The 25,988-nt window shown below is 26.9% G+C and overlaps 1 protein-coding gene across 19 annotated transcripts in view; it reads left to right on the top strand.

The window, feature by feature from the left end:
- The window catches only part of LOC107456351 (period circadian regulator), a 74,253-nt gene that overhangs the window by 45,434 nt on the left and 2,831 nt on the right, over window positions 1–25,988 (top strand). For 10 of the 19 annotated variants that reach the window (XR_011637015.1, XR_011637020.1, XR_011637023.1 and 7 more), the window contains 11 exons: window positions 1,371–1,524; window positions 2,853–2,970; window positions 4,957–5,062; window positions 5,273–5,313; window positions 6,456–6,568; window positions 7,776–7,909; window positions 7,998–8,606; window positions 8,690–8,961; window positions 9,665–9,838; window positions 12,014–12,307; window positions 19,171–19,415. Coding sequence is in view for 9 of the 19 variants with exons in the window: in XM_071182348.1 (XP_071038449.1) it covers window positions 1,371–1,524; window positions 2,853–2,970; window positions 4,957–5,062; window positions 5,273–5,313; window positions 6,456–6,568; window positions 7,776–7,909; window positions 7,998–8,606; window positions 8,690–8,961; window positions 9,665–9,838; window positions 12,014–12,307; window positions 25,123–25,170 (2,063 nt within the window). In the remaining 10 variants the exon portion in view is untranslated. Of the gene's footprint in view, window positions 1–1,370; window positions 1,525–2,852; window positions 2,971–4,956; window positions 5,063–5,272; window positions 5,314–6,455; window positions 6,569–7,775; window positions 7,910–7,997; window positions 8,607–8,689; window positions 8,962–9,664; window positions 9,839–12,013; window positions 12,337–17,759; window positions 17,845–19,170; window positions 19,416–25,122; window positions 25,306–25,988 lie in introns of those variants that run through there. The other 9 variants (XM_071182339.1, XM_071182367.1, XM_071182369.1 and 6 more) reach the window with 6 other exon arrangements.

Below are 25,988 nucleotides of genomic sequence, written 5' to 3' on the forward strand. Positions count from 1 at the left end.
TTTAATGTAAATAAACAACGGAAATTATAAACGTTTTTAAAAATTTAATTGAAATTAATCATTGCTCATGCTATTTTTCCACAAATTTTTATATCTAAGTCTAAAGCAAAGTGTTTAGACTTAGAAACTTAACAAACATGACAACAACTTAAAAAAAATGTGAAATTTTAATTAAAAAAAAGTGAGCCATTATTAATGTAATAATGAAAGGCCGTTTCTGTTAATAACTTAGTAAACTTAAAAACGGTAATGCTTTATTCATTATACAAGCATTTCCTTATCTGAGTTTAATTCATTTTAATATAAAAATTCTTGTAAACATATTCATTTCAGGTCTAATTTTGCAATTTATAATTAAGATAGCCGAACTTATTTCATATTTAAAATAAATTTTTTCTTGAAAATTCACTTTAGTGAAAATCCATTTATTTTATTTGAAAATTTTATATATACTAATACAGTACAGAACCCGTTATCCGGAAATCAGGAAACCGGAAAACCAAAAAACCAGAACGAAATTCGGTAAATTTTCCAGCCATTTTTAAAAAAAAAATTTTTTTTCCTCGTAAGATTTTTGGATTTTTCTTTCTTTTTTGAAAGATGTTTACCATACCATCATTTTAGAAATAATCATTACTGTATTACTTCATCGTTTTTTCTTCTTTTTAGGATTATTTCCTATTTTTTTTTTTAGTTGGGTTTAACAATAAAAAAAACTGCTTTTTGTAGCGATTCAGAAAACCGGAAAAATCAGTTATCCGGAATATCGATGGTCCCGATCTTTCCGGATAATCGGTTCCCTACTGTAATACTTACACTTCTAAAATGTTATATTACAGCAAAAACTATTTTTTTGAACCTCCGAGAGGTTTATCTTTAGATAAATGTAGATTCCATGACTTATATGATTATAGTATATTCTAGTTAGTGACTTTTTATTTTTCTTTGTTTCCTTATTTTTCTGCATCCTTCAGATATAATTTTTAATGCAATTTGATTTTGTTAATTTAAGCATGTTTTATCATATATTCCTCGTTTTTATTAAAAAAAAGTTAGAAGGAGAGAAATTTTTTCTGCATCATAATTGCTTAATGCTCTTATAGGATAAAAATGTCTTTTTGATCCCCTATTAAATCATAATTTTTGTTGAACTTCAATTTTTCGATTCTGCATATAAATTTTTATCAGAAAGTATTTATTTTTAAATAAGCTAGATAATGAAGACTTCAAAAATTCTTGATTCGCAGTCACAATTATTTGTTGCAACTTATGATAGTTAAATTCATTTGTTTTGTTTTAATATTTTTCTAGTATTTAAGAATGCCCTTAAACAAAAGTGTGGAATTAATTTATTATTATTATTTTTTTAGTCATTAAAGAACATGGAACGTCCTTTCGTAGCAAACCATATCGATTCAAAGTTCATAACGGATGTTATATCATGCTTGAAACAGAATGGTCCTGCTTTATTAATCCATGGTCACATAAGTTAGAATTTGTTGTTGGGCAACATCGAGTTCTGAAGTATGTATTTTCTTTGTATAAATATTCCTTATTTAATAACATTTTATTATCTTGATAATAATCTAGAGTACTTAGTCTGAAACGCTATAGAGAATTCTTTTATTTTATATAATTTTTTAAATAAATTTTACTTAGTTTATTTATTTAATGGAAGGTATCTATTGTTATCATTAATATTTAAATTTTAAACTGCAAATTCATTCTCTTATAACCAGGAAGTATTGAGGCCATACTGTGTCAGTACGACATTCTACCACTTTTTTAAGTGAGGTAGAGCATAATACCGGAGCTTTAATGAATATGTCACAAATTTTCAACTTATAATCTTAATTCCTTTTTTTATTAAAAAAATGTTTTAGAATAATCTACTCTTGATATTAACACATTGAATCCTAATATTGATATGCTGCTCTAAATTTGGCAACAATAGTGCCAGATTAAAACAATTAATTGTAAAATCAGCAACCTACATGACTCAACATTTTTATTTTCAAATTACAATTATGATATTTTATTCCCTTTCATTTGTTTCTAGACATCAGTTAATAAAGAGACAACTCATATAGAAATTTTAAAAAATTATTTATAGCATTTCGATGTACAGTAGGGAACCGATTATCCGGAACGATCGGGACCATCGCTATTCCGGATAACTGATTTGTCCGGTTTTCTGAATCGCTACAAAAAGCCGTTTTTTTTATTTGTTAAACCCAACTAAAAAAAAATAATATTTGGAAATAATCTTAAAAAGAAAAAAAAACGAAGTAATACACTAATGATTATTTCCAAAATGATAGAAAGATAATGATAAAAAGAAAGAAAAATCCTAAGATCTTATGAGGAAAAAAAAAATTTTCTTTTTAAAATGGCGGGAAAATTTATCGAATTTCGTTCCGGTTTTTTGGTTTTCCGGTTTTCTGATTTCCGGATAACGGGCTCTGTACTGTATAAGTTTTATTAATAAATAATTCATGAATGTGTAAGTTCCTGTAAGATGTAAATTAGTAATAATTTGTAATTAATTCACCATAATAAATTTTATTTATAATTAGCTTTTAGCCACAAGTGATTAATTGTGTGATTAAATGATAATGATAAAAATTAAAAATTTTCCTTTAAATAGTTAAATCTACTTATCAACAAAAATTGATTAATCAAATCTGAAAATAAAATTGGTTAATTCTTATGTAGAATGTAGTTGTAGATAACATTTATCTCATTTTATTCAAATAAGGTAATTTACGTTTTATCCATTCATTGATATTCCAGTATTATAACATTTAAGTTTGCAATTGTTTGTTTCACATTTTAATTATTTTGTATAATAGGGGCCCATCAGATATTAACATTTTTACGCCTTGTGAAATCTCAGAGACCAATGCTTCTGATGAAATCATCAAAGAAAGTCAAGCTATACAGAAAGAAATCAAAGTTATACTGTCTCAGGTAATTTTGCATTTGAAATTATAAAACATCTAGAAAAAAATAACTAACATTATTTGACAAAAAAATGTCAAAATATTATAACAGGTTACTTTGTTAAAACTAGTATTTATTGTCAGTATTATAATGTATTTTTCTGCAAAGATGTTAAAAGGAAACTCCTTCATTAAATAGAAAATAATGAATATTTTAGTAAAGAAAATAATTTTTTAAAGACTGCTCTGTACCTGGAATGTCTTGGTAAAAAAAGTGAATGGATTAAAATAGTTTTATTAATTTAAAAAAGAATCTTCCTTGCATAACAAATTATATTTTTCGATTGTCACGCACATCATGCATTTTCACGTATTTTTCAAAATAAAATTCTATCAGAAAAAGAAGACTGTCTTAAATTGAAGAAAAAGTATGTTAAAGTTTTGTATTCAAAGATTTAAATAAAAATTTTAGCATTTTTTTTCTTTTAAGTTTAACTTATTGATATATTTATTTCCTATGTTTGAGGTTTTTAGAAAGAGTTTTTTCCAATATTGGGGCACTTTCCTGAAATTTGTAAATCAAATAGTTTTTATAAAACTTTTGTCAGAATTTAAGAACATGACAAATTATCAATTTGATCTTCGATCTATATGTTTTAATTAATACATATTTAATTAATATGTGTAGTGATTGGCAAAATTTTATTAATTATAATTTATTAATATATTAATACAGAGTTCTGACTAGAAATAAAAAAGGGCGGGGCGCATCCTCTCCGAAAAGGGCACTTTGAGTTTTGAAAGGGCACTCACTTAACACCTTAAAAATGTATCAGAATGTTTGATATTATGTAATAACTAAATTTAATCCTCAACCATCTTTAAATTAACCTCTTGTACTATATTATGTGTGTGTGTTTATAAAAAAATAATTCTCTCTCATTATCAAAATAAGAGAAAAATTCGTAGTTTATAAAAATAATTAAAGGCGTGCTAAAAACTGAAAAAAGTAAACTGAAAAGAATAATTAATTGACAAACAGTTTATAACTTTAGAGTTTTTTTTCTATGATTTAAACTGAAAATTTATAAGAAAATAAACAATTAAAAGGTGCATTTATTTTTCTTTAAAAAAAGGTGTTTATTTAAAAAATAATTTTAAAATTTAAAGATGTTAAAAAATGGAATTATGCAGTGAAATCTCTTGGGAGCGACCACTCCCCGTTCCACAGTAAAAAATATGCTCTTTGATGGAGGTTGGTCGTTCTTAGAGGCTACCTCCATTGATTTCAAAATTGTTATTAAAGGTACATGATCATCTTTATTGCTCTCTGGCTGCAACGTGAGGTTATATAATAAAAAAGAACTCTATAAATAAGAACCTCGCACAAATATTTTGAATACATTTTAATCTACTTATTTGTTTCGTTACATTTTTTGTTTTAATATTTTTTTCGTGTTTCCTTATTTGACCTTTACCGCATCTGGTGCAGATGTTTTTTAGGTTTCTGGAAGAGGTTTTAATGGTCTCTTCTAAAGGTTTTCTTCAACATAATGTCTATGGAAAAAATTCTGTGCGCCCCCCAAAAGTGGTCGTAAATAGAGGTGTACTTTCCTGGAGGTTTCACTGTATCCCCCCCCACATGGAATTATTTTTTTTAAAAATTGAATATGAATAAAAAGACAGTGTTTTTAAAGAATCAAAGCTTATTTTTACAAATAAGAGCTAAGAAGGCACATTTATAGCGATTCAAATGGTAGGCAGCACTGTCCGCCCTTCTAAAAATGCTTAGAGGTAACGCTAATTAAATTACTATTTCTACTACCAGGAAAAAAATTTCTGAAACTACAGAAATTCCATAGTCGTTGAAGGTTATGGGTGTGTAATATCTTTTCAAATGTGCTGTAGCTTTTTTGTGTATAAAATCATTTAAAAAAAAGTTTGGAGTTTAAAAGACAATTGTTTTATAAAACTATGTTTCTTGCTATGGAGTAATTTGTTTCATTGCTTTCAGTCTTTGGAAAATTTCCAATTCAAGAAAAATAAAAGGCTTTGTAACAAAAGGAAACGAGATTTGGTTTCTTTTGTCTACAGCTGCATTGATAAAGCGAATGTGAATGGTAAGCGAACTAAAAAAATTTACTTAGATTAAAAATCCAAAATTACTTCAGTTGCTTAGAATTTTTTTAAAATTATTTATTATTTTTAACCTATCTGTGTGAAATACTTCTTATTTTTTTAACCATGCAAAAAAAAAAAAATTTTTTTTTAATATTTAACTATTTTAAACAATTCTTCCAATTAATGCAATCAATATTTTTTGTTTATAGGTGATAAATTTGAAGTTATGGAAGAACGTGGAAGTCATACAGTAAGTGGAACAAAAAAATTACTCATTTTAACATTCTTCTCTCTAAATAGTATTCTCTTAAAATATCAAGATAATATTTTTACTGTATGGTGATCATATGAAAATTAAGGAGAAAACAAAAATCTGCCTATTGTTTTTTCTGAACATTGTCATTGTCTTAGCAAAGTTAATCTTTAGTTAATTTTTTGTTTGTTATTGACAGATTGCTACAAAAATTGGTTTTTGACACGACGCATGGTATATTTTTGATGTTAGAAAACAATATGAAGTTACTCTCCCTTAAATAACTCTATAAAGTTTTCCTTAAATTCACTGAAAAATGTTTGACATTTTCTGTTACTGCTTTTGAAATATGATTTCAAGAAAAATGCATGTAAGATTTACTGAAGCAGTGACAAGTGTTAGTAGTCACCCCTAATAAATCTTTGTTTCTCTTTGTATGTATTTTAGCCCTTTGTTACATTATGCTTTTTAGGAATCAAGTAAACATAATTGTGTAATTTAATCTGATATGAACTAAGTAATTGTGATAAGAAAATAAATGATGAAGTATGTTAGGAAACTTATGGTAACAAAAAAATACTGTTTTTTTAACCTATACTTTTATTGTTACTTTCTGAATTGCAATATGGGAAAAACAGAAAATTTATTTTTCGGACGAAAATTATATTAATGGCTGATGGAGTTCTTTTATTTAAAAATTTCTGTTATTGCATTTCCGTAGTTTGATTATGATTATTTATGTATAGTGTTATCTTTTCTCAAACAAAGTTTTGCCAATTGTTATAGCAAGGAAAAAATTGTTTTTGTATGAACTCCTAAAAAGTGCGAAATTTTCAAGTGATTGCTTTTGCAGGGAAAAAAGTAAAATGATTCTTTCATTTAAAAAGTTTTGTAATTGCATTTTTGTGGTTTGATTTATGATCTTTCATAGATAGTGCATATTTTCTCTATCACTCTTTCGCTAAAGGAGCTCAGAGAAACTTTTGACTTTTGGAAAATCGACATCAAATTAAATTTAAAGTTTATTAGATGAGAAAACATTTTTCAAAATTTTATTTTTTTTCCCTTTGGTGTGTAGAAAGATATGAATGCATTTTAAAATGTTATACATTACAAAATATTTTTTTTATGTAACTTAGGATCCTGATAGTGTGGTTATGGGAGATATTTCACCATTTCGAGAAATGAATGACTCTAGTGTCTCTTCCCCACCAACTGTGCAACAAATGCGATATCAAGAAAACATTGAACGGTAAAATATTTTGTTACTTCCCTCATTGTAAACAAGTATAACAGTAACTTAGTGAAAATCTCACTATTTCATTCCGATATAAATATATTCTCATTGCAAGGTGTTTGAAATAAAAAATGTTTTTCTTGTTATAATTGGATAGTGTTTAACTGATAATGTATTAGAAGGTGTCACAAAATATAAGGCAGATGTGCCACCATTCCATCTTCAATATGGAGTTCTGTCTTATTTAGGGAAAAGTAACTTTTTTCAGTGCTTTTAATTTTATGCACTTGTAAGAATGAAAATTTGTATGATATGGTTTGCTCTCGAGTCTTAATTTTCTAAAATTATTTGATTAGTTCGTTATGTGTGTGACTTAAAAAATAAGACTTAAAATATAACTCTTTTTTTTTTTTTTTTTTAAATTTGACTCTATTTTTATTTATTTCAATTCTGTGTTTTCCTAAAACTTGAATATTAAGAACAAATGAACACATTTTGATTTTACCTAAAATGTGTGTAAATAAGTGGATAAAGGAATAACAATGTTTTTGTCAAAATAATGACTAGTGTTTATGAGTTCTGCATAAATATTTGCTATAGTTTTTTGAACTGAACGATATCTTAAACTTGGATTATGATTCTAGTTTTTATTAGGACTAGGGGTGTTATATTGAACATCAACTTTGTGTAGTGCTTGCACACTGTTTTGTTATTTATTAATTTAACTTTAGGATACAAAATGGCCAGATTAATTTTGGAAAATTAATTATTATCTAAATTAAAATTAAAAAAATATCTAAACATAAGTTTTGACTAGATGAGTATTTCTTTCAAATGTGGGAACAAAAATTTAAAGATTAAATATTTTCAATTCATATGCTGGCTGTTATGTGTTATATAACAATTTTTTTCTCCAAATATTTGAACACATTTTGGTTAGTTTTTTGATTTGCTATAGAGAATACTCGTTTAAAGTATGTCAGTTTTAAGCTTCATTATCTTATATATTTGAATAAATGATTATCACATAAACCTCAAGTCCCATTTATAATATTTTTATTTTCTCATTCTTTTTATCTTCAGATAAATTACCATGATAACTTTAGGTATTTAATGTTTCAAAAACATTAAAAGCGCAAAATTAATACATTATATTTTAATTTATTATATTGAACTGCAAAGATCATTATGTTCTTGTAATCATATTTGAATTGAATTTCAGATTTTTTGCTAGTCAACCTAAAACTTATTCAGATGGCTCTGATGATTTTAAAAATGATAAAAGCTCGAGTGTCGAAGAGTATCAAGGTAGCAGTTCTGGCTCTGGAAATGGTTCAGGATCTGGAAACGTATCAGGTCCGTTATTTAAAATATCAATTTCTAAAATGCATTCTTGTTATTGTTTAAATTAAGTTAAATTTATATTTTCATAATTATTATTTAGGTAACGCTTCCAAAGAAAATCAATCTGCTTCACCAAATTACGATCGTAAAATTCAGGAGTCTGGCAGCAATTCTTCAAAAGGCAATATGTCCTCTTCTATAACTGGAGACTCTGGTTATGGTAAAAGCTGGGCAAAAGAAGGTACCAATGATCTAGATTCAAGCCAGGCTGGTCCATCGAAATCCAAATCATCCAGAATGAAAAATTCTTGTGACAGTAATGAGGACAATATTACTTTTGCATCTTGTTTTGCACTAACGGAAGAAACACTAAGTGCTCATAATAAAATAAGTCAAAAACAAATCAAACAACAGCGCAAGAATACTTCACACAAGACAGCTATCCCTATTAAAGAAAACAGAGTCCAGCAAAATGATGTCGGGCATTCGAAAAATAAAAAGAACAACCGAAATCATAATTTGACTTCTCAAACAAACACTCCCACCACTGCTACTGTTCACACAGGATATAGGTGCGCTGCTCCAAATCCTGACCGAAGCAATCAAGATAATTTTTCAACTTCCATAACCAATGCAAACAATTCATGCCTTCTCTCGCACAATACTTGTCCTGGATCTGGTCCTATACCAACACCTTTCTTTGTTCCTGGTAATTTGTATTTCATTATAAACACATAATTAAAATTATTTTATAATTATAATTTTTAAATTTTGTTTTCCTCAATTTTGCAGTTGTTTACATGGGAAGTGTACCTTGTTTCCCTCCTGCTGTGAATCCATTTTGGTCTTATACACCTACACCTAATTCAGAGAACCAAAATCTCCCTTTCAATCCAGTTATTAATTTCCCATTGACGCCAGGCTTTCCATTTCCAACAATGCCAACCTATGTTGAAAATCTAAACTGTAATCATCATACTGTTCGCTCATCTGGAGTCACCACTACTTCTCATCATAGCACAACTACTACTACAGTTGCATCTGAAACATCCACTACCTTTAAAGTTAGTATTATTTAGGTGTTTATTAAAAAAAAATTGTGTTTTAATTACATAAGATCTATCAGCTTAATCTCTAAAGCAAACTAAAATTGTCAAATTTTTCTGGTTGTTCATTCTGATACTGTTGATAATTCTAAACCATAACTAATAATTAACTTTTTAGGAAAATCATAAATATTTCAGTTCAGTTTATTTTTTTTGTTTTAAAATTATTTTATGGCATTAATATTTATCTGTTCCAGATATATCTTGTCATGTTTTAGTGAGTAAGTTAAATGATTTATGTAACTCAAAATTATATCTAATGCAGAGCCTCATGTATCAAGTTTCACATTATGAGGATCTTCTACAGTACTTACATTAAGAAGAAGGCTAATAATTTTTTTCCCGACCCTGAACAAATTTTTGACATTGCTTAAAAGTCTTAACAGTTTATCGAAACTTTTAACTTTATTTAATTGTATTTTCCACTGGATGTGTCTTTTTTTTAGAAGTAATTTACGTGCAACACAATTATATTTTTGCTGTTCATTTTTTTAAAATTAAATGTAAAATAACTTTTTTTCATTTCATTTGTTTCAAATGTTTAAACTTTAGTATTTTTCTTAACATCAAATGCTGTAAGGTTAAGTAGTAGTATATTACTGCATAATTATTATGATTTATTCTTGCATTTTTATTCTTCAACGCAATTTTTATTTTATAGAATACTGTTGCTGGTAAAGAGTATTCAGCATACAAAAAAGAGAATACAAAAATGGCCAAAGCTGCACAAAACCATAAACAAGATAGTGAAGGCATTGAAAGTGATATGCAAATTGATGAATCATTGTCATCTTTTACAAAAAGCTCATCACAGCAGTCACAAGACAAAGATGAGGTAAATTTGCTTTTTATTTAGAAAAAAAAAATTGAGGCATTAATGATAGCATTTGTTATTAACCTTGACGCCTGGTGGCTGAGTGGTAGCACTTTGCGCTCCCGTGCCACAGGTCCTGGGTTTGATCCTCGGGATGAAAGGCTGATCAGCCTTTCATCCCTTCAGTGGATAGATAAAAGAGTACCAAGCATGCTTGGGAACTAAACACTGGGGGTTCCGCATTCGACTGACCACCTAACCGGAACATCTGCTCCTGCACCCCAGAGCCCAAGATCAAGAAAATTGAAATGGACACAGTAGGCCTTGGCCCTCTATGGGCTGTCGCACCACTGAGTTTAGTTTATTTGTTACTAACCTTAACTTTTTAACTAATCTGCTTGAGCAAACTTACTTTGCTGACTTTCTTGAAAAACATAAATTTTATTTTGAGTTAGTCTTTTAAAAAATGGTTGTTTTCGCAAATATGTTACTAGCTTTTCATAATGCTACCAAATATTTTTAATGACTGTTTAGAACTAGGATTGAAACATAAAGTATTAAATATGAGCTAGATATTCAAATTAGTAGAGTAAAATTTGCTCTAAGTTTCTTTTTTTTGTATAAAGAAATACAATATTGTTTTAAAAATTTAATAGTTCACTCTATTAACAATGTGTTTTCTTTTTCTTTCTTTGAAAAATGTATTTTGAGTTCTACAGAGTAGAAATGAAAGTTAATTGTTTTTTTATGGAAAGAAAATTCATTATATTCTGCTATCAATGCTTTTGTCTATCTGTTTTTTTTTCTCCTTACTATATTTAAGTAAATTTGTACCAGAGTTTTACTGAAAATTTTTTATTTTATTTTTTATATTCAATAACTCCCAAAGAAGCCAGTTTACTGGCAGTACTGATTTATTCAAAATTGTGATAAAAAATCAAAGACATTATAAATAAATAAATTATTAACTTTGTAAAAATTATCTTTCTGAATACTCAAAATTTGATTTGCTGTATTATCAGCACTGAGAGACAGGATGAATACTTTCCAGGGGAGGGAATATAGAGGAGGTACGTACTATAATAGCCTATAGAGCCTGTCCTTTACTTGCTATGCTATAATCCTTGCTTGTGTTATCAAATGCCAGCAAACTATCAGTAACTTGTATTTTAAAGTTAATGAAAATAAAAATTATTTATAACAAGTTTTTAAAACAATTTGTTTAAAAATTTTCTTAATTTTATGAAAAATTAAGTATTTACCTCAAAAAGAGGCCGACATTAACAAATCTATATTGGCTGTTAAAAATATATATATATTTTAAAAATTTACATAAATGTCAAAATATTATTTTAAGATGAAAACTTGTCTTAAAACAATCCTGGATCTCAGTCTTTTTCCAAAATGTAAATTCAAATATCTGAAAGGGATGTTTTTTCCTTTTTGTCAATCTTGTTAGGTTTCTCAGGGCTGATTGCGCTCCGGAAAAAATCCAGAAATCTGGATTTTTCGCTAACAGTGATCTGGAAGTTTCCGGAGATCTAAGGTTCAGACGTTTCAAAAAATCATTCATCACAGAAGTTTCCGGAAATCAAAGTTTCAAAGGTGGAACTTAAAAACACAGTTTATTTTATTTGTTTGTAAGGGAGAGCCAGAGATATACTTTATAAGCTTATATTCATGATTAATATTCGTTTTTTATCAGTAAATAATTGTTATAATCATAAACTTAGGAAAGAAAGACATATTTGTAAATTTTAATTACTTCTCCAGGTCATCGTAGGTATGTGTTAAATCTTAAATATATCTTCAGTAAACTAAGAAATATTGNTATTTTAAGTAAACTAAGAAATATTGAGAAAAAGGAAGAAAAAAAAAACTTGTTTGAATTTTTTTTCTAATTTTTCAATTTAAACTTCTTTTTAAACTCAAGAAATTTTCCAGAATTTTGACTTGGGCTCACAATCACCCCTGGTTTCTGTAAATAATTGGAGTTGGTTTTTAAAGCCAAACTCTTAATATGATTTCTTATTCTTCTAACATTTATAAAATATATCTCTATCAAATACTCATCAATTAATTTTACATTACTGACTAATTCCTTTTAAAAACAGAATTATGTTTTTTTAAGAAATTTAAGTTAAACTTATGGAACACACTTTTCACACTTATAAATGTTTTTTTATTTTTATATAGGATATGGATTTTGACGTGAAAAAATTTTACGCTGCATCCAGTTCTGACAAAATAGAACTGAATTCTGAAATAGCTTTCAGATATCAAATGAATACATCAAATGTAGATGAAGTATTAAAAAAAGATAGGGAAATGTTGAAATCAATGCAACAACCAGATCTTGTAAATAAACAACTACAAATGCTTCAGAAAGAAATTAAAGATGAAAATGAAAGTAAACCTAAAATTGAAGATGGCTTTTGTATAACTGAAGACATAATGCTTGGTTTAACAACAGAAGAGGCTGTAACTGAAGTGAGTTAACATTTGAAATCTACTATCTGGTATTATTTTATTACTCATTTTGCTTGTACTTTTTATCTGTCTTTGAAACAATTATAAAGCACAAATAAAAGTACGGAAATAGACATACTGTAGTTTTAGCTCTATTAGCCTTCAAACCTTCAGTTTCTTAAAAAAAAAATCAACACCCTTTTTTCAGTTAGACACTGAGGAAAGTTCTTGTTTAGAGAACCAGAACCATATTATGTCTATTTCTGTACCTTTATTTGCGCTTTATTCACATTGCTTTGCTTTATTTGTGTGTAGCACAATATATACCCTATTTTTATTTGTTTACTTATTTAGAAGAATTCAAACGTTTAACTTTTGCTAGCTGTACAGAATAATACTTGTACCATATAACTTATTGCAAAAAATATGGTATATATGTTGGCAGAGGTATACTGTTTTGTTTGTAATGCGCAAATAATAATATATATATATATATTTTCTCTCAAATTAGCTCAATTTTAATTAGTTAGCCAATTGTCTTTTTCCACATTTTTTTATAGATATAGATTGCTGGTTGAATTAAGCAATATTTATCTTAAAATATTGCTTATAATTCAAAATTTATCATAGCCTAATTTAAATATTTAAAAATTTGTAGAAATATATTGAGATTTAACAGCCATATTTTTTTTATTCAACAGCCATTATTTGTTCTCCTGTATCAACAATATTGCATTTTCTTCTTTTTTTTTAATGTTAATAAAAAAATTTCCAACCAACAATGTTGATAACTATATTACTTATGACAAAATATAATATTAATTTTGTAAGTAAATTTATAATGTTAATTCATTGTTTATCAGTTAAGATATCTACAATACTTAATATCAAAGATATGTAATCTATTTTATTAATTAATTATTTTCCCTTTTGTGTTTAGAATTGTATTTATATAAATTAGTATTAGTTTTTAAACCAAGATTAATTAAATTAAGATTGAACGAGGCAGTTAAAATTATTTGAAATCTCTGTCTTTGTACATGAACTTCTTATTTATTGAGGTATTGAAGAACCTTAAAGTAGATGCTATAAAAGTAAAAAAGGAATATATATATATAATAGTATATTTATTAATAGTAGTAAGTATAATTTCTATTTAATAATAATTTTGAAGTTGTTCTAAGGGTTGTATGGCCAACTCCCCCCCCACCTTCTCAACTAACGAAATAAATAATGATATTGAAGAACCAGTATTCAGTTTTCATAAAATATTTGTGATAACATTTTTAAAATTGTTGGTAACATTTTAAGAATAACTTTGAAACTATATTTTCTAAAATTTCAAAAGAATTAATAAAATTTAAAATTTTAGAAAAGCATTAAGACAATATTAATCATAAAGAATAAAACAGATTTTTTATACTTAAATAACTTTATTTGCCTCAGTATGTCTCTTTAGGTGTTTTACTTAATAAAAAAAAAAATCATGTACAAGGCAACTTCACATTACAGACACTGTTACAAAACGGCTTTCATTACAGAAATTTTTTTAATGCCCGGTGAATCTTCTATGAATGAACCATTTTGTATCCTCTCCACAAAGCTCACACTCTCGTAACTGGTCGAAGACAGTTTTTTATGGCACGAAACATTATTATCAATCTTTTGAAACCAGGCACTATTTTCTCTAAATTAGAAAAGAAAAAACTATTTTCCCTTTAAATTAAAAAAATATTAATTTTCATCATTTTCTGAAGCATGTGTTTTGCCTTATTCAAAACTAAAAAATAGTGTTAAGTTATTTCACTACCAGTAATTCTCCTGTTATCTTCCTGTAATTTTACAAAGAATGGAGAGAAAATATTGCTCATGTTAAATATTTCGTGCAGCAGCATCTTTTAATCTGTACGGCATAAGTTATGAGACCCCATAAGTTGAACTGAAATAAAAAAAAAAGTTCAGAATATTAAATTTTTTATTTTCATTAAGTTTTATCTAGCAGCTATTAACCTCATTTAGTCAACGGAATGACAAAATAGCTTTGACGTTGCTAAGCTATTTCGTCATTCTATCTTGTTTGTCATTAGATTTCCCTGCTTAAAAAAATTAAAATAAATTCAAGGCAGATATTGCAGCAGTTCCACAATTTGCTGTTTTATTATTTTGCCACTATTAGTTAAAATTTTTTATTTTGATCTGTGCAATAGAATTCTATTTGGCAGACTTTTAAATACTGTTGCCTGCTGCATAGATTAAATAAATGCTGACTTCCTTTTCATATAGTCAACTTTTCATGTATGCTCTTTTTTTCTTCTTCTTACACATCGAGAGCGCAAAGTTTTCTAATAAGTATTAAAACTTTTTTTTTTGTGTGTGTAAAATTATTTTTTATAGTCATCTTTTTAAAATTAAAAAATGTCCTAACTTTTCCTGAGCACATTTTGACAACCTGTGATTTAAAGTTAAATGTTTATTTAACAGTAGACGTAAAAAGGTCGATAGCTAGATGTTTTAAGAATTATAACTGATTTCTAATATTTATTTATGATTATTTCTTATTTGTCAGTTTTTTAATTTATTATTTTAGTTTTTCCTTTTGGTATTTGCAAAAACACTTCAGTTTCAGTTCCTAGTTTATGCATTGTAATATAAATATACTGTAAGGAAAAATTTGTCAATTAATAATTATCTTTCATATGCATATTCAGTCAACTCTCGACAGAACGGCCCGTGTTATAAGATTGAAAATGGATTGCAAAGCATAACATCACTGCATCCTGACTTCCCTAAATATCAAGTCATCTCTTATGCACACTGTACTAATTTTGCATAATTCTATATACTTTTAAAAGTATCAGGAAAATGAGAAGAAAGCAACGGAAAAAATTTGAGGAGCAGCAGTAATATTTGATAAATGACTTACGGCTAAAAGTTAGTCACTCATACTATTTATTGTGCCTAAAAACAAGTTTAAAATGAACGATGTGTTAAATCACACTTTTTAATGAACTCAGAAATGAACCCTCCTTAAAGACTAAAAATTTATGAGAAGAAATAATGAAATTTTTAAACGCAAAAATATACTTCATCAGTTTTTTGTTTCCTTCTAAAGATTGATGTTTTCTTTTAAACCCAATCATTAGATATAGGACATCATCACGGTTTTAAGTTTTAATATGTATGTGGTACTTTAAAAATAGTGACTTAAATAATTTTTTTGAAACTTTTGTTATTAAATGACTCTATCAATGAGGAAAAATTTCTTTCTGGAAAAATGCTTTTACTAGAATGAAAATATTATCAGAATAAAAAGAAACTGAATTTTAATCACTATATTGGAATGAATGGTTCTATTCTAATGTTACAATAAACATTAAAATGGAAGGCATCTACGGAATAAAAAGCAAGACTTATTACATTGATGTTATTATAGAGTGGTTGTTGTAATTGGGGGTCGTATTGAAGAGTGTAGACTGTAATATGAATTTAGATATATAATTTTTCAATTAATTAAAACTTTCTTTTCATACAAAACACTTGACTGGTGAGTTTTTTTTTTTAACCTCGTAATTTATTTTACTGTTTTTAATTTACAAATTTGAAATTAATTAGTATTTTGACTAACTAGAAATAAATATATTTATTTACTTCATCAAAACGCATTTTTTTCTTTCTTTTTAAAGCTTTAATTTTGCTTTTAATGTTTGCTCAAGCAAAACAATTTTAACTTTTACATAAGGTTTTAATGACACAGTGTCCAATAAGTTTGCACACAATTAGCAAGTTTATAACTTTTTACGCAATTCATTATTTACTTATTATTTTACTGTAGTTTTAATATTAGTTAAATCTTTTTCCAAAAGCATGTTCAAGGTTTAAAGGACTTGTAATATCTCTAAGATATGTTCCTTTAGATTTAGATGAATCTAAAAATATTTGACTATTTGATTTCGTTTGAAGTAATATGAGAATATTGTATGTACTTGGAAGTAGTTTTATACATTTACAGGCTTTTTTTGTGCTATTTTTGACCATTGAAATGCTTTTATTAACAAGAACATTTTTCATAAGAACCTCTTTTTTTGCATAATTATCCCCATTGTTTAGTTGATAAAAGAGCAACTTTTTAAATTACTAAATAAATTCTTAACCACCTGACTTAAGAATAACTAATGTGAAACAAGTTTGTTGAAACTTGTTTCACTTAATACTTAGACAGGGTAAGTCTGAACACGATGGCAAAATTTTTTTGGGTGATTGAATGCATCTACATGGGCAATATTCATCATAGAATGTATGATTGGAGCACATGCTGTGAGGAGTTTTTCCACTGTCATATTTAAAGAACCAATATAAGAATGGCAAAAAGATGCTTCAAAAAACTTTTTATTCAAGGTAATATGATTGATGTACAAAGAATGGCTGAACACGATTGCTCATAAGGTCTTTCCTCCCAGCTGCAATGCAGGCTTCACACACACGGTTTTGTGCACTTATGAAAACAGCTAGCAATTTTGCTGTCTTGTTCAGATTCACCCTGTATATTGCTTCTATCATACCGTATAAAACTTTAAAAACTATTCCTACTCTAATTTTCACTTTGAATGAAATAAAAAATTTTGGCATGCATTGCTATGTATTAAAGCTTATTAATTATTCTATGAACCAATGCAAACAAGTTATCCACATAAATTAGTTACACGTAAATCATTCCCAATAGCAGAACCTCTAAATTGATCTGCAACACAATTGAAAAATTCTGAAATTTTCCCACAGAGCATGCGATGAAATAATTATACTCAACTGTTATAGTTGTTAAAGTTCATTCATAAGTTTTAAAAGGCAAGAATGTCTGATATTACAATACTTAAAAAATTAACTGCACTTTTTAAAAAAGTACTTAAAATTAAGTTACTGAAACTTAATTTGATAAGATGAGAAGGAAAGACAAGCTATTAATTGCTCAACAATTTTTTTTAAAGTTTAACTTAATTTTGTCTTCAAGACCAAAAGAAATGTGTGCCTCGCTAATTGGCAGGTTTTAAATTTTACAATAATATGTTCTTCATATAAAGAGTGAACTTTAATTTTACAGATATATAAAATCAATTGCATTAATTAAAAAACAATGTTCCTTTTGATCCCAATTTCTATCTATTTCGATTGTTTTTCTGCCAGTTTATTAAACAAATTCTCCAATCATATTGGATGTTTTCCCCCAATATATTATCTAAATTTATTGGACACTGTGTCTAACTGCCAAATCATAATTCTTTAAACAATATTAACATAAATACAAGTTCCCTTAGAATAGCAGCTCTGACNGATTGTTTTTCTGCCAGTTTATTAAACAAATCCTCCAATCATATTGGATATTTTCCCCCAATATATTATCTAAATTTATTGGACACTGTGTCTAACTGCCAAATCATAATTCTTTAAACAATATTAACATAAATACAAGTTCCCTTAGAATAGCAGCTCTGACCCACGCAAGAGCATCCAGAAATAAAGGAGATCATGGCAGAGATGTGTCATCATCAAAAGAAGATATGCAGGTCTGAAATTCTCATGCAATCCGTTTTTGTTGGTTACAAAGATTGTTTAATATCAAGACAGCATATTTTTCAAATTTAGTTTAATGTTTAAGAAATTGCAGGAAGAGCTATAAAAAGCTGCTAACTACTACTACTTTTCCAAACTTTTGTTACTTAAAAACCTTGTTTAATTAAAATAATATTTTTTCTTTTTGGATTATTTTAAATTGCATTAAAAATGTATATTTGAATAAGTTTAGATTTTAATTAACTAAGAACAATAAAAGTATTAAACAAGAATTAAACATATGGAAATATCAAACAGTTACTATATTGTGTATGGCTGCCAAGCTGTTGATGAAGCTACATCAAGAATTCATAGTTGATGTAAAAGACATTAACTTATCCATAACAATCTTTTTAAAATTATTTGAGAGTTATTATATGAAGTTTAGAAAATGTAGAAAAAGCTGTTTTTTTAAACTAACGAAAAATCTATATTTAACAGCTCTTAGGCATAACTGTATAAAGCCTTATACTTACACAAACAAGAATTTTCATAATATCATTAAACTGATAATAAATTAAATTCAACAGTCAGATATTAGAACCAAATTACTCATAATGTTAGTCTATGCAACTAAATATTCTGTTTTTAACTTTTTAATTTTCTTATTCAAATATTTCATTCTGTTTCATATTTAGTTTATCTTATATATTCTTGTGTTTATGTTTTTACATTATATACACCACATTTATTGAAAATTTTTATTAATTTTAATCTCATTCAAGAATTGAAAGTATATAATTAGAACAAGTGTTCCATAATTTGCAAGATATTGTTTAAGCCTTTAAAGATATTCATTAACAAATTATTATTCCGATGAAAATTTTCCTTTTTCCAAAAAACAGTAACTTATTGTTTTCTGTATCATTTTATTTATTTATTTATTTTTTTGAATTTTTATTTATTTTGTTATATTAAGTTGCTATATTCTTTATTTAGTTAAGAAGTGTTTTCTATTAACTTGATTTAAAAAATTATGTTTGAAGCAATTTAATTATGCAAATTAACATTTAATAGCAACAAAAAATTACTTGGATATATTTAGTAGTTTTAGACCTGGCTCATTATAAGTTTTCATTGGCATTTCCTTTAAAAAATTTTAGATCATAGAAAAGTAAAAATTACAGCTAATAAATATTTTTTACAAAATGTTTTAAACTGTTTCTACTATACAGTGTTTTGAGCAAGCTAAAGTTTTATTTTTATTGCTATTCAAATTGATTAATTAAAAATAAAAAAATTTTGAAGCATTCATTTTAAACCAAATTTTCATTTTGTAGTTAGCTTCATCTGTGAACCAAAATGAAAAAACTTGTAAGTCAAATTATGGCAATTTTCTATGGAGAATCCAAATCTAAAATAAAAAATAGCGATTCCTATTTAAGGCTATCCCACTCCCATGGAGCAATGCAAGGGGTCAAGTTTGGTGTCATTAGATAGCTCTTTGTGATATATTAGGCACTTTTTATTTTCTTCTCGACCTAACGTGTATTTCTGTCTGTTCTGGGATTTTTTGGACCACTCTGTAAGTTTGTATATATTTATCCATGTACATACATACATTATTTACTCAGTGTTTGTAACTTATATCTGAATATCTGAGACAGTTATTTTCCTCTTATGTTTTCCCATTTAATTACAAGAAATTTCTTTCTTTAAAACATTAAACAATTCATTTGTTAAAAATATGCAGCTTTTTTAAATAACTACATATTAAATAATGTAGTCATTTAAAAATATGACTTCTTTTTTTTTAAACGACTTCAAGAGCACCCGTGATTGGTCATTCATTCTAATTATAAATCAAAATCTTAAACATTGCCAAAATACAATAAACATTTATATTTACTTCATAGCATTTTTGTTTGTAATAAAGACTACTGTCTTTAGTTTTTGATTGGAAAAAATCTGGTTGTATTAGGTTTTTATTTCTCATTTTCTAAATATTGCCAAGTTGCAATCATTAAAAAAAATAAATTTTTAACTGCTTTTTGGTTTGTAAATTGCTTAAAATAGTAACTCTTAACATGTAAACATCTGCTTATGAAAAGCCACAAGTTTCAGAAGAAAAATGTTTCTGTTCTTAATTTAGATAGTTTTTAATTGTAAACATTTGGTGTTTTTTTAAATATGAAAAAAATTAATTTTAATATCGACTTTTTAGGCAAAGGTATTTCAGACATAAATGCATATATTAAAAATGTCTTTTGACTATTAACATGCATCAAGTGCAGGACAAAACGGTAGATTTTCCTTTTAAGTAGTTTAAAACATTTATATTATTTCATATATTCATTTGTTTTTTTTATTACCTTTATTGGTTCTTTTTATGCAAAATAGTAGCTACCAATTTACATAATTTTAATCACTAACATAATTTATGTAATTGTGTAAATCTGAATAATTTGTTCAATAGAATGTTCGGTATATACCATACTTCACAAATCTTTATTTCCCGATATTTTTAAGCAAACATATTATCCAATAATTTATATAAATTTTTTATTCTTTAATAATATTTGTATGTCTATGAGTCTTGCTATTGGTATAATTAAATATAAGACTTGGTTATTAATCAACTTAATTCTTTTATTAAAATATTTTTTTCCTGTATATTATATTTAAAGGAGTATAACTAAATTTAAATTTCTTTGGTGTTTATTTCTTACCTTGTATTAATATTTTCTTCTCTTACCATAAAGCATCATGTGCTACATTGTTTGCCATTGATGGATGTAAAATAATATGATAGTTAAAAAGAGGTATGATAGATGATTTTACATTACAGTAGTCTATCATATCTGTACCATAGATTTAAGTATACCGACTGTCTCAAAAAGTCTTAATGATTTGAAAAATCAATCACCGAAAAATGTACGGAGATAAAAATGCAAATTTTAAACGCATTCTGCGTAGGAAAAACATTGTTTTATTCTCCGCAAGTTTCGAAATTTGTTGACAGATGACTCATTGGAAAAACTATAAAACAGTATTTTTCTCCTGCATGTATGGCCATTCTGACCATGCAGGGGTTTCCATAAATTTTGTCCTCTAGCTGAGATACTTTGTTGCATTTAGAAAACATTATTTTATAGTTTATTCAGCTTTGCAGCGCCATCTATTCTCAATCTTTATAATGAATTTTGAAACTCATTGAGAATAAGAAGCAGAGCCAAACATAAGAAATTGTACATTACTTGTTCCCTTTTTCTTTAACTGATTTTTCAAATTGTTCATTTTTTTTGGAATTTATTCTAATTTTATTTAAAATTATGAGTGTTGATTTTCTCCTCTTTGAATCTCAGAGGGAATTTTTTTATTCAATCCTGTAAAGAAAGGTGGAATTCAAATTATTATAAAAAAGTATAGCATGCTAAATTTTTTATTTGCACTTAATAAGTTTGTAAGAGCTAATTTTAATCATTGATGAACTATTGGAATAATTTTCTTATTCTTCTGGTGTGAAAATATTAATAGTTTTGATAATATCCAAAATACATTAAAATATGAGCAAAGATATTTTTTAATTGGTGATAGATTCAATTCACTTTCCATATAAATTTTACCAATAAATTTTACAAATAAATTTATGCTGGCATTTTTTTTTAAATTAATTTTTTTAATTTTATAATAATTTCTTGGTGATATGATTTTTATGATAATTGTGATTTATTAATAGTAAATACTTATGAAAACATTTTGCAGTTATAGGCTGGCAATTTTTACTGGTAATGAATTTATTATAAACTTTTTTAGCAAATTTTTATTGCTTTCAGTAATATGCTTGTTGCATACATTATTTGTTAATTTTATTTCAGTCCTCTTCATAAAATATCAATGTATTTTTGCATGCATTTATGCTATGCATGTTGTTCATTTTACCTTTAAAAGTTTCATTACATGTGTATTATTTAACGATACAGTCGTCCCCACTTAATTGCATATCAGTTAATCAAATGAACAGCATATACGAGTAAAATTTAGTGGAACAAAAATATATAAAGTCAATATTAACTTTTCTTATCTTAGCAATTATTTATGTTTGCCCGCCCTCACTTAGTTGTATAAAGAAGAGAAAAAATATTTTTTATTAGAATGTTTCCCCAGCAGACATATTAGGGTCATTTCAATAGGGACTTCTTATCCATTTCCTGTTCCAAGCAGGTGTCGAGGGTAGTTTAAGTAAGAATAAAATCTTATTAGCAGTTACACAATAAACGATAGAGTTTTTTTCCCATCTTTGACACATATCACTCCCACCATTTAGAATGTGGGAAGGTAAAAAGTAGAGAAATAACCAAATTGATGAAAAAATTTAACATAAATAAAAATGACCCCATCTGATAAAATTGTGTAAAAACAAATTTACCAATTATGAATGATGTAGAACTAAATTTTTTGTTTAAATTTACATTTAATTTTATAGTATAAAAATTGATTTGCTTTTAAAAAAAAGAGAAGAAGTTGGTTTGAGAATCTTTGTTTTTTCTAATTTAACTTTCAACAACTCTAAAATAAATCATTGATAGCATAGTCTTTAGTGCACTCTAATTGCAACATGAGATTTGTCAATCTCTTTCAGAGAATATCAAAAAGAGTTCTCTAAATAAGAGTCACTCACAAATATTTTGAATACATTTTAATCTACTTTTTTGTTTTGCTAATACCTTTTACGTATTTGGTGAGGAGGTTTTCATGGTCTCTCTTAAAGGTTTTTTAAACACCTAAGTGTATGGGAAAAATTCCATGTCTTTCAAAAGTGGTAATAAACAAATTAGGCTGCTAAACAGAAGTGGTATTTCCTGAAGTTTGTTTCACTGTATTAACATTCACAGTTCTAATCATAACTGTCTATTGATCATTAAAATTTCCTAAAAAAATAGCATTTACTTGAACATCCCGCTTATTTGAATACAGTTGTCTGGAACTAATGGTATTCTTTTAAGCAGGGCTGACTGTATAATGAAATGGCATTTTGATAGTTTCCTTAGTTTTGATATTTTTAAATTAAAAACTAATTAAAAAAATACTAATTATGAAGCTATGATTTTATATCATGCATGTTTGTTATTATAATTTTTTTCTCTCTGTAATATTTAAGTATAGATTCATTCTACATTCTTATAATGTGTAAGAAACAAGTTCTTTGTCATGTGATATTTTCTTTTAATCAAAATAAACATTCTGAAATGAAAATCAAAAAGTAGCTTTAAAAATATGACGTTTGTGTTGTAGTTCATTGTTTTTAATGCCACTTACCAAATACCTGGCTCCTGCTTGGTGAAACCAAGTGAATTTAGGTCGAAGAGTTAGTTTCTTATTTTTCAGTGGCGCAATCTATGGCCAACAATCCAATTTCAGCCACACGCACCTCACAGCCCGTTTAAAGGGCAGATATATTCATACATCCACAGAGCGTAAATTTGACCTGAATCAGAGAACGATCAATCTCCAATTCAGTACCCCCAGAGGTATTGATTTGTTATAGAAACATGGACGATTTTGTGCGGGGTATACAGTATACAGGGAATCGTCAGGTCCAATGAGCCAAATATTTTTATAGTTAAATATTAAGAGTTAAATGTTTTAATAGTTAAATACATAATTTTAAATGCGTAATACATTAAAAGTTATGGAAGCAACATATTACGCAATTTTAAACATCAATTACTTGTTCATTAAGTTCATACATTAAGCATTGGACTGACAGGAATAATAATCCTAAGTTTTTATTTTATTAGACTAATTAGAAGGCTTTAAGAACAGTTTAGAGTACTTGGTTTCATAAATTATGCAATGACTTGCATTTCAATATGGCCTTTATCTGTCTGAATATCATAAAACGTATCTTAAATGCTCATATTTTACATTCATTTCATAATGCAGAAAAATCCTTTGGTTAAGTATTACACTATTTGAGTCATTTAACGTCAATTCTTCGGCAAGAAATCATTGCATGTATATACTTAGTCACTATTGGTTAAATTTTCAATATATTCTTTATAAATTTGAGAAATTTCAGTATATTAAATTTTTTTGATTATTTATAAAAGGTATAAATCCGAAATTAAAACTTTAACCCTTTAACTGTTTGCCTCGAGCTGTTTAGGGTTGACCTTGTTGCTTTCCTACACAGCTAGCAGGTTTTCTACATTGTTAAATAAACTGGATATTGGAAACTTTAGATAAATTTGTCCATATAACTCAACAGTTAAAGGGTTAATGTATAATTATGAAATCATTATTACAATATAATAATTAAAGTCAATTATAACAGTAGAACTTAAATTATCCAGATTAATTGGGAATAGATCCATTCCTAATAATTAATTAAAAAAAAGTAGTTGCTTCTATAGGTGGGATTAAACTGGGTATTACTTATGGTTTTATTTATGTACAGGGAGAATATCTTCATACTGGTATCTGATGTTTGTGCCAATTTTAATTGTAAAGGCACCAATGTGCTCTTGTTAAATATATCTAGATGTTTTTCCCAAGATAACTATATATTTTATTTTTCAAACTTACTCCCTTTGATTTTTTTTTAAAGTTTCTTACCGCATTTTGGAACATTTACTAATATGAAAATATTTCTATTGATAGAAGGATCGTTTTGTGGATTCATGTAGACATAATGAATTTAACAGTGTTACGCTAACTGTCACAAAAATTTTTAAGATTAAAAAAAATAAACTGACTTACTGAGAAATGTTTATCATTGATGGCGAAATACCAGCCAGAAAGCATCCTGATCTAAGACTGATGACTATAGTTTTAACTTTATGACCAGGAACACTAGATGCCCCTTTAAAAGTTAGGTATTCTGGCTGTTTCCTTCTTTCTAAATCAGGCCAGTCTAATTTGAGTTATACTTCACTTCAACTTCGTAAGCATTCAATGTTTTTGAAATAATTTTTTTTAATTTCACAGACATTGCAGCTATGCATTTCTCCTTAAGAAAGGCCAAAAACAAATTTTTAATCTTTTGTCAAAGTGATTTGGATAATTTGAGTCTACTGCATAATTTTTTCTTGTAAATAGGTTTTGTTATTTTACTAACATAGCATGTAATATTTTGTTTATTTATTATTTAAACAGATTATACTTATCCTTGATGAGGGAAATATTAACATAGCTTTGCAAAGCAATCTTTATTTCTCTCTCTCCATATCACATTTATCAAATTATTTCTATAAATAACTACCCATTTTTCCGTATTTTCTCTTTTTCAGGCCGATTCTATAGCCAAGGCGGGTTCGACGAGCTCCTTAGTGGAATAATTCTAACCACAAGTCTCTGAAAGGATTGGATAGTACAGGGGGAAACAGTCTGTCAAAGCTTGCCTTTTTTTTCTCATATAGAGCATTTACTTTGTTGCTTACTGCACTTGCTTTTATTTCTTACTGCATGAATTCTTGTTCTTGCTTTTTTTTTTCTTTTTTTAAGTAATTTTTTTTTAAAGAGAAATATTTTATTTTTTTTTATATTAAAAAAAATGCCAGAATAAATTTAATTTTTTCTTGATTACCCTGGGCTTACATCACATTTACCATTTTTTATTTATCAACATGAATACAGAACATAATAAATATTAAAATTTGACTTTTTTTTGGTGAAAGTGAACTGATTGATAATTTTGTACTTCACAGTAATTTCTTACTTTTCTCTCATTTTCCTCAAGTGTTTTATATTCTTATCTAAATTTCAAAATATTGTTATAATATTTTGTAGAAAATTACTGTATATTCTTGTGAGTAACATAAGCTTCAATAGTTGAATTTTATTTAAATTAAAATTTGAGAATTAGGCAGGGTGGTTCAAAAGAGCAGGAAATTTTGAAAGGCAAAAGAAATGCTGTAAAAAATTTTCTGCATGTTTCACATTTTTCATGCGAAACATATTCATTAAGAGCATGTCAGACATTTTTCAAAAATGTGTAACATATACTTAATGAAAAATGGCAAAATGCAAATATGCTATTAATGTAAGTAAAGTAGAGATGAGACCTAAGCAGTTATTTTCTAAAAACTATTTTGACAAAACAATTTAAAGAGGATGTTCCTTCGTAATAAATGATTATTACTTTTATAACAATATT

This window comes from Parasteatoda tepidariorum, chromosome 1 (genome assembly GCF_043381705.1).
Source record: "Parasteatoda tepidariorum isolate YZ-2023 chromosome 1, CAS_Ptep_4.0, whole genome shotgun sequence".
Taxonomy (NCBI): Eukaryota; Metazoa; Arthropoda; class Arachnida; order Araneae; family Theridiidae; genus Parasteatoda; species Parasteatoda tepidariorum.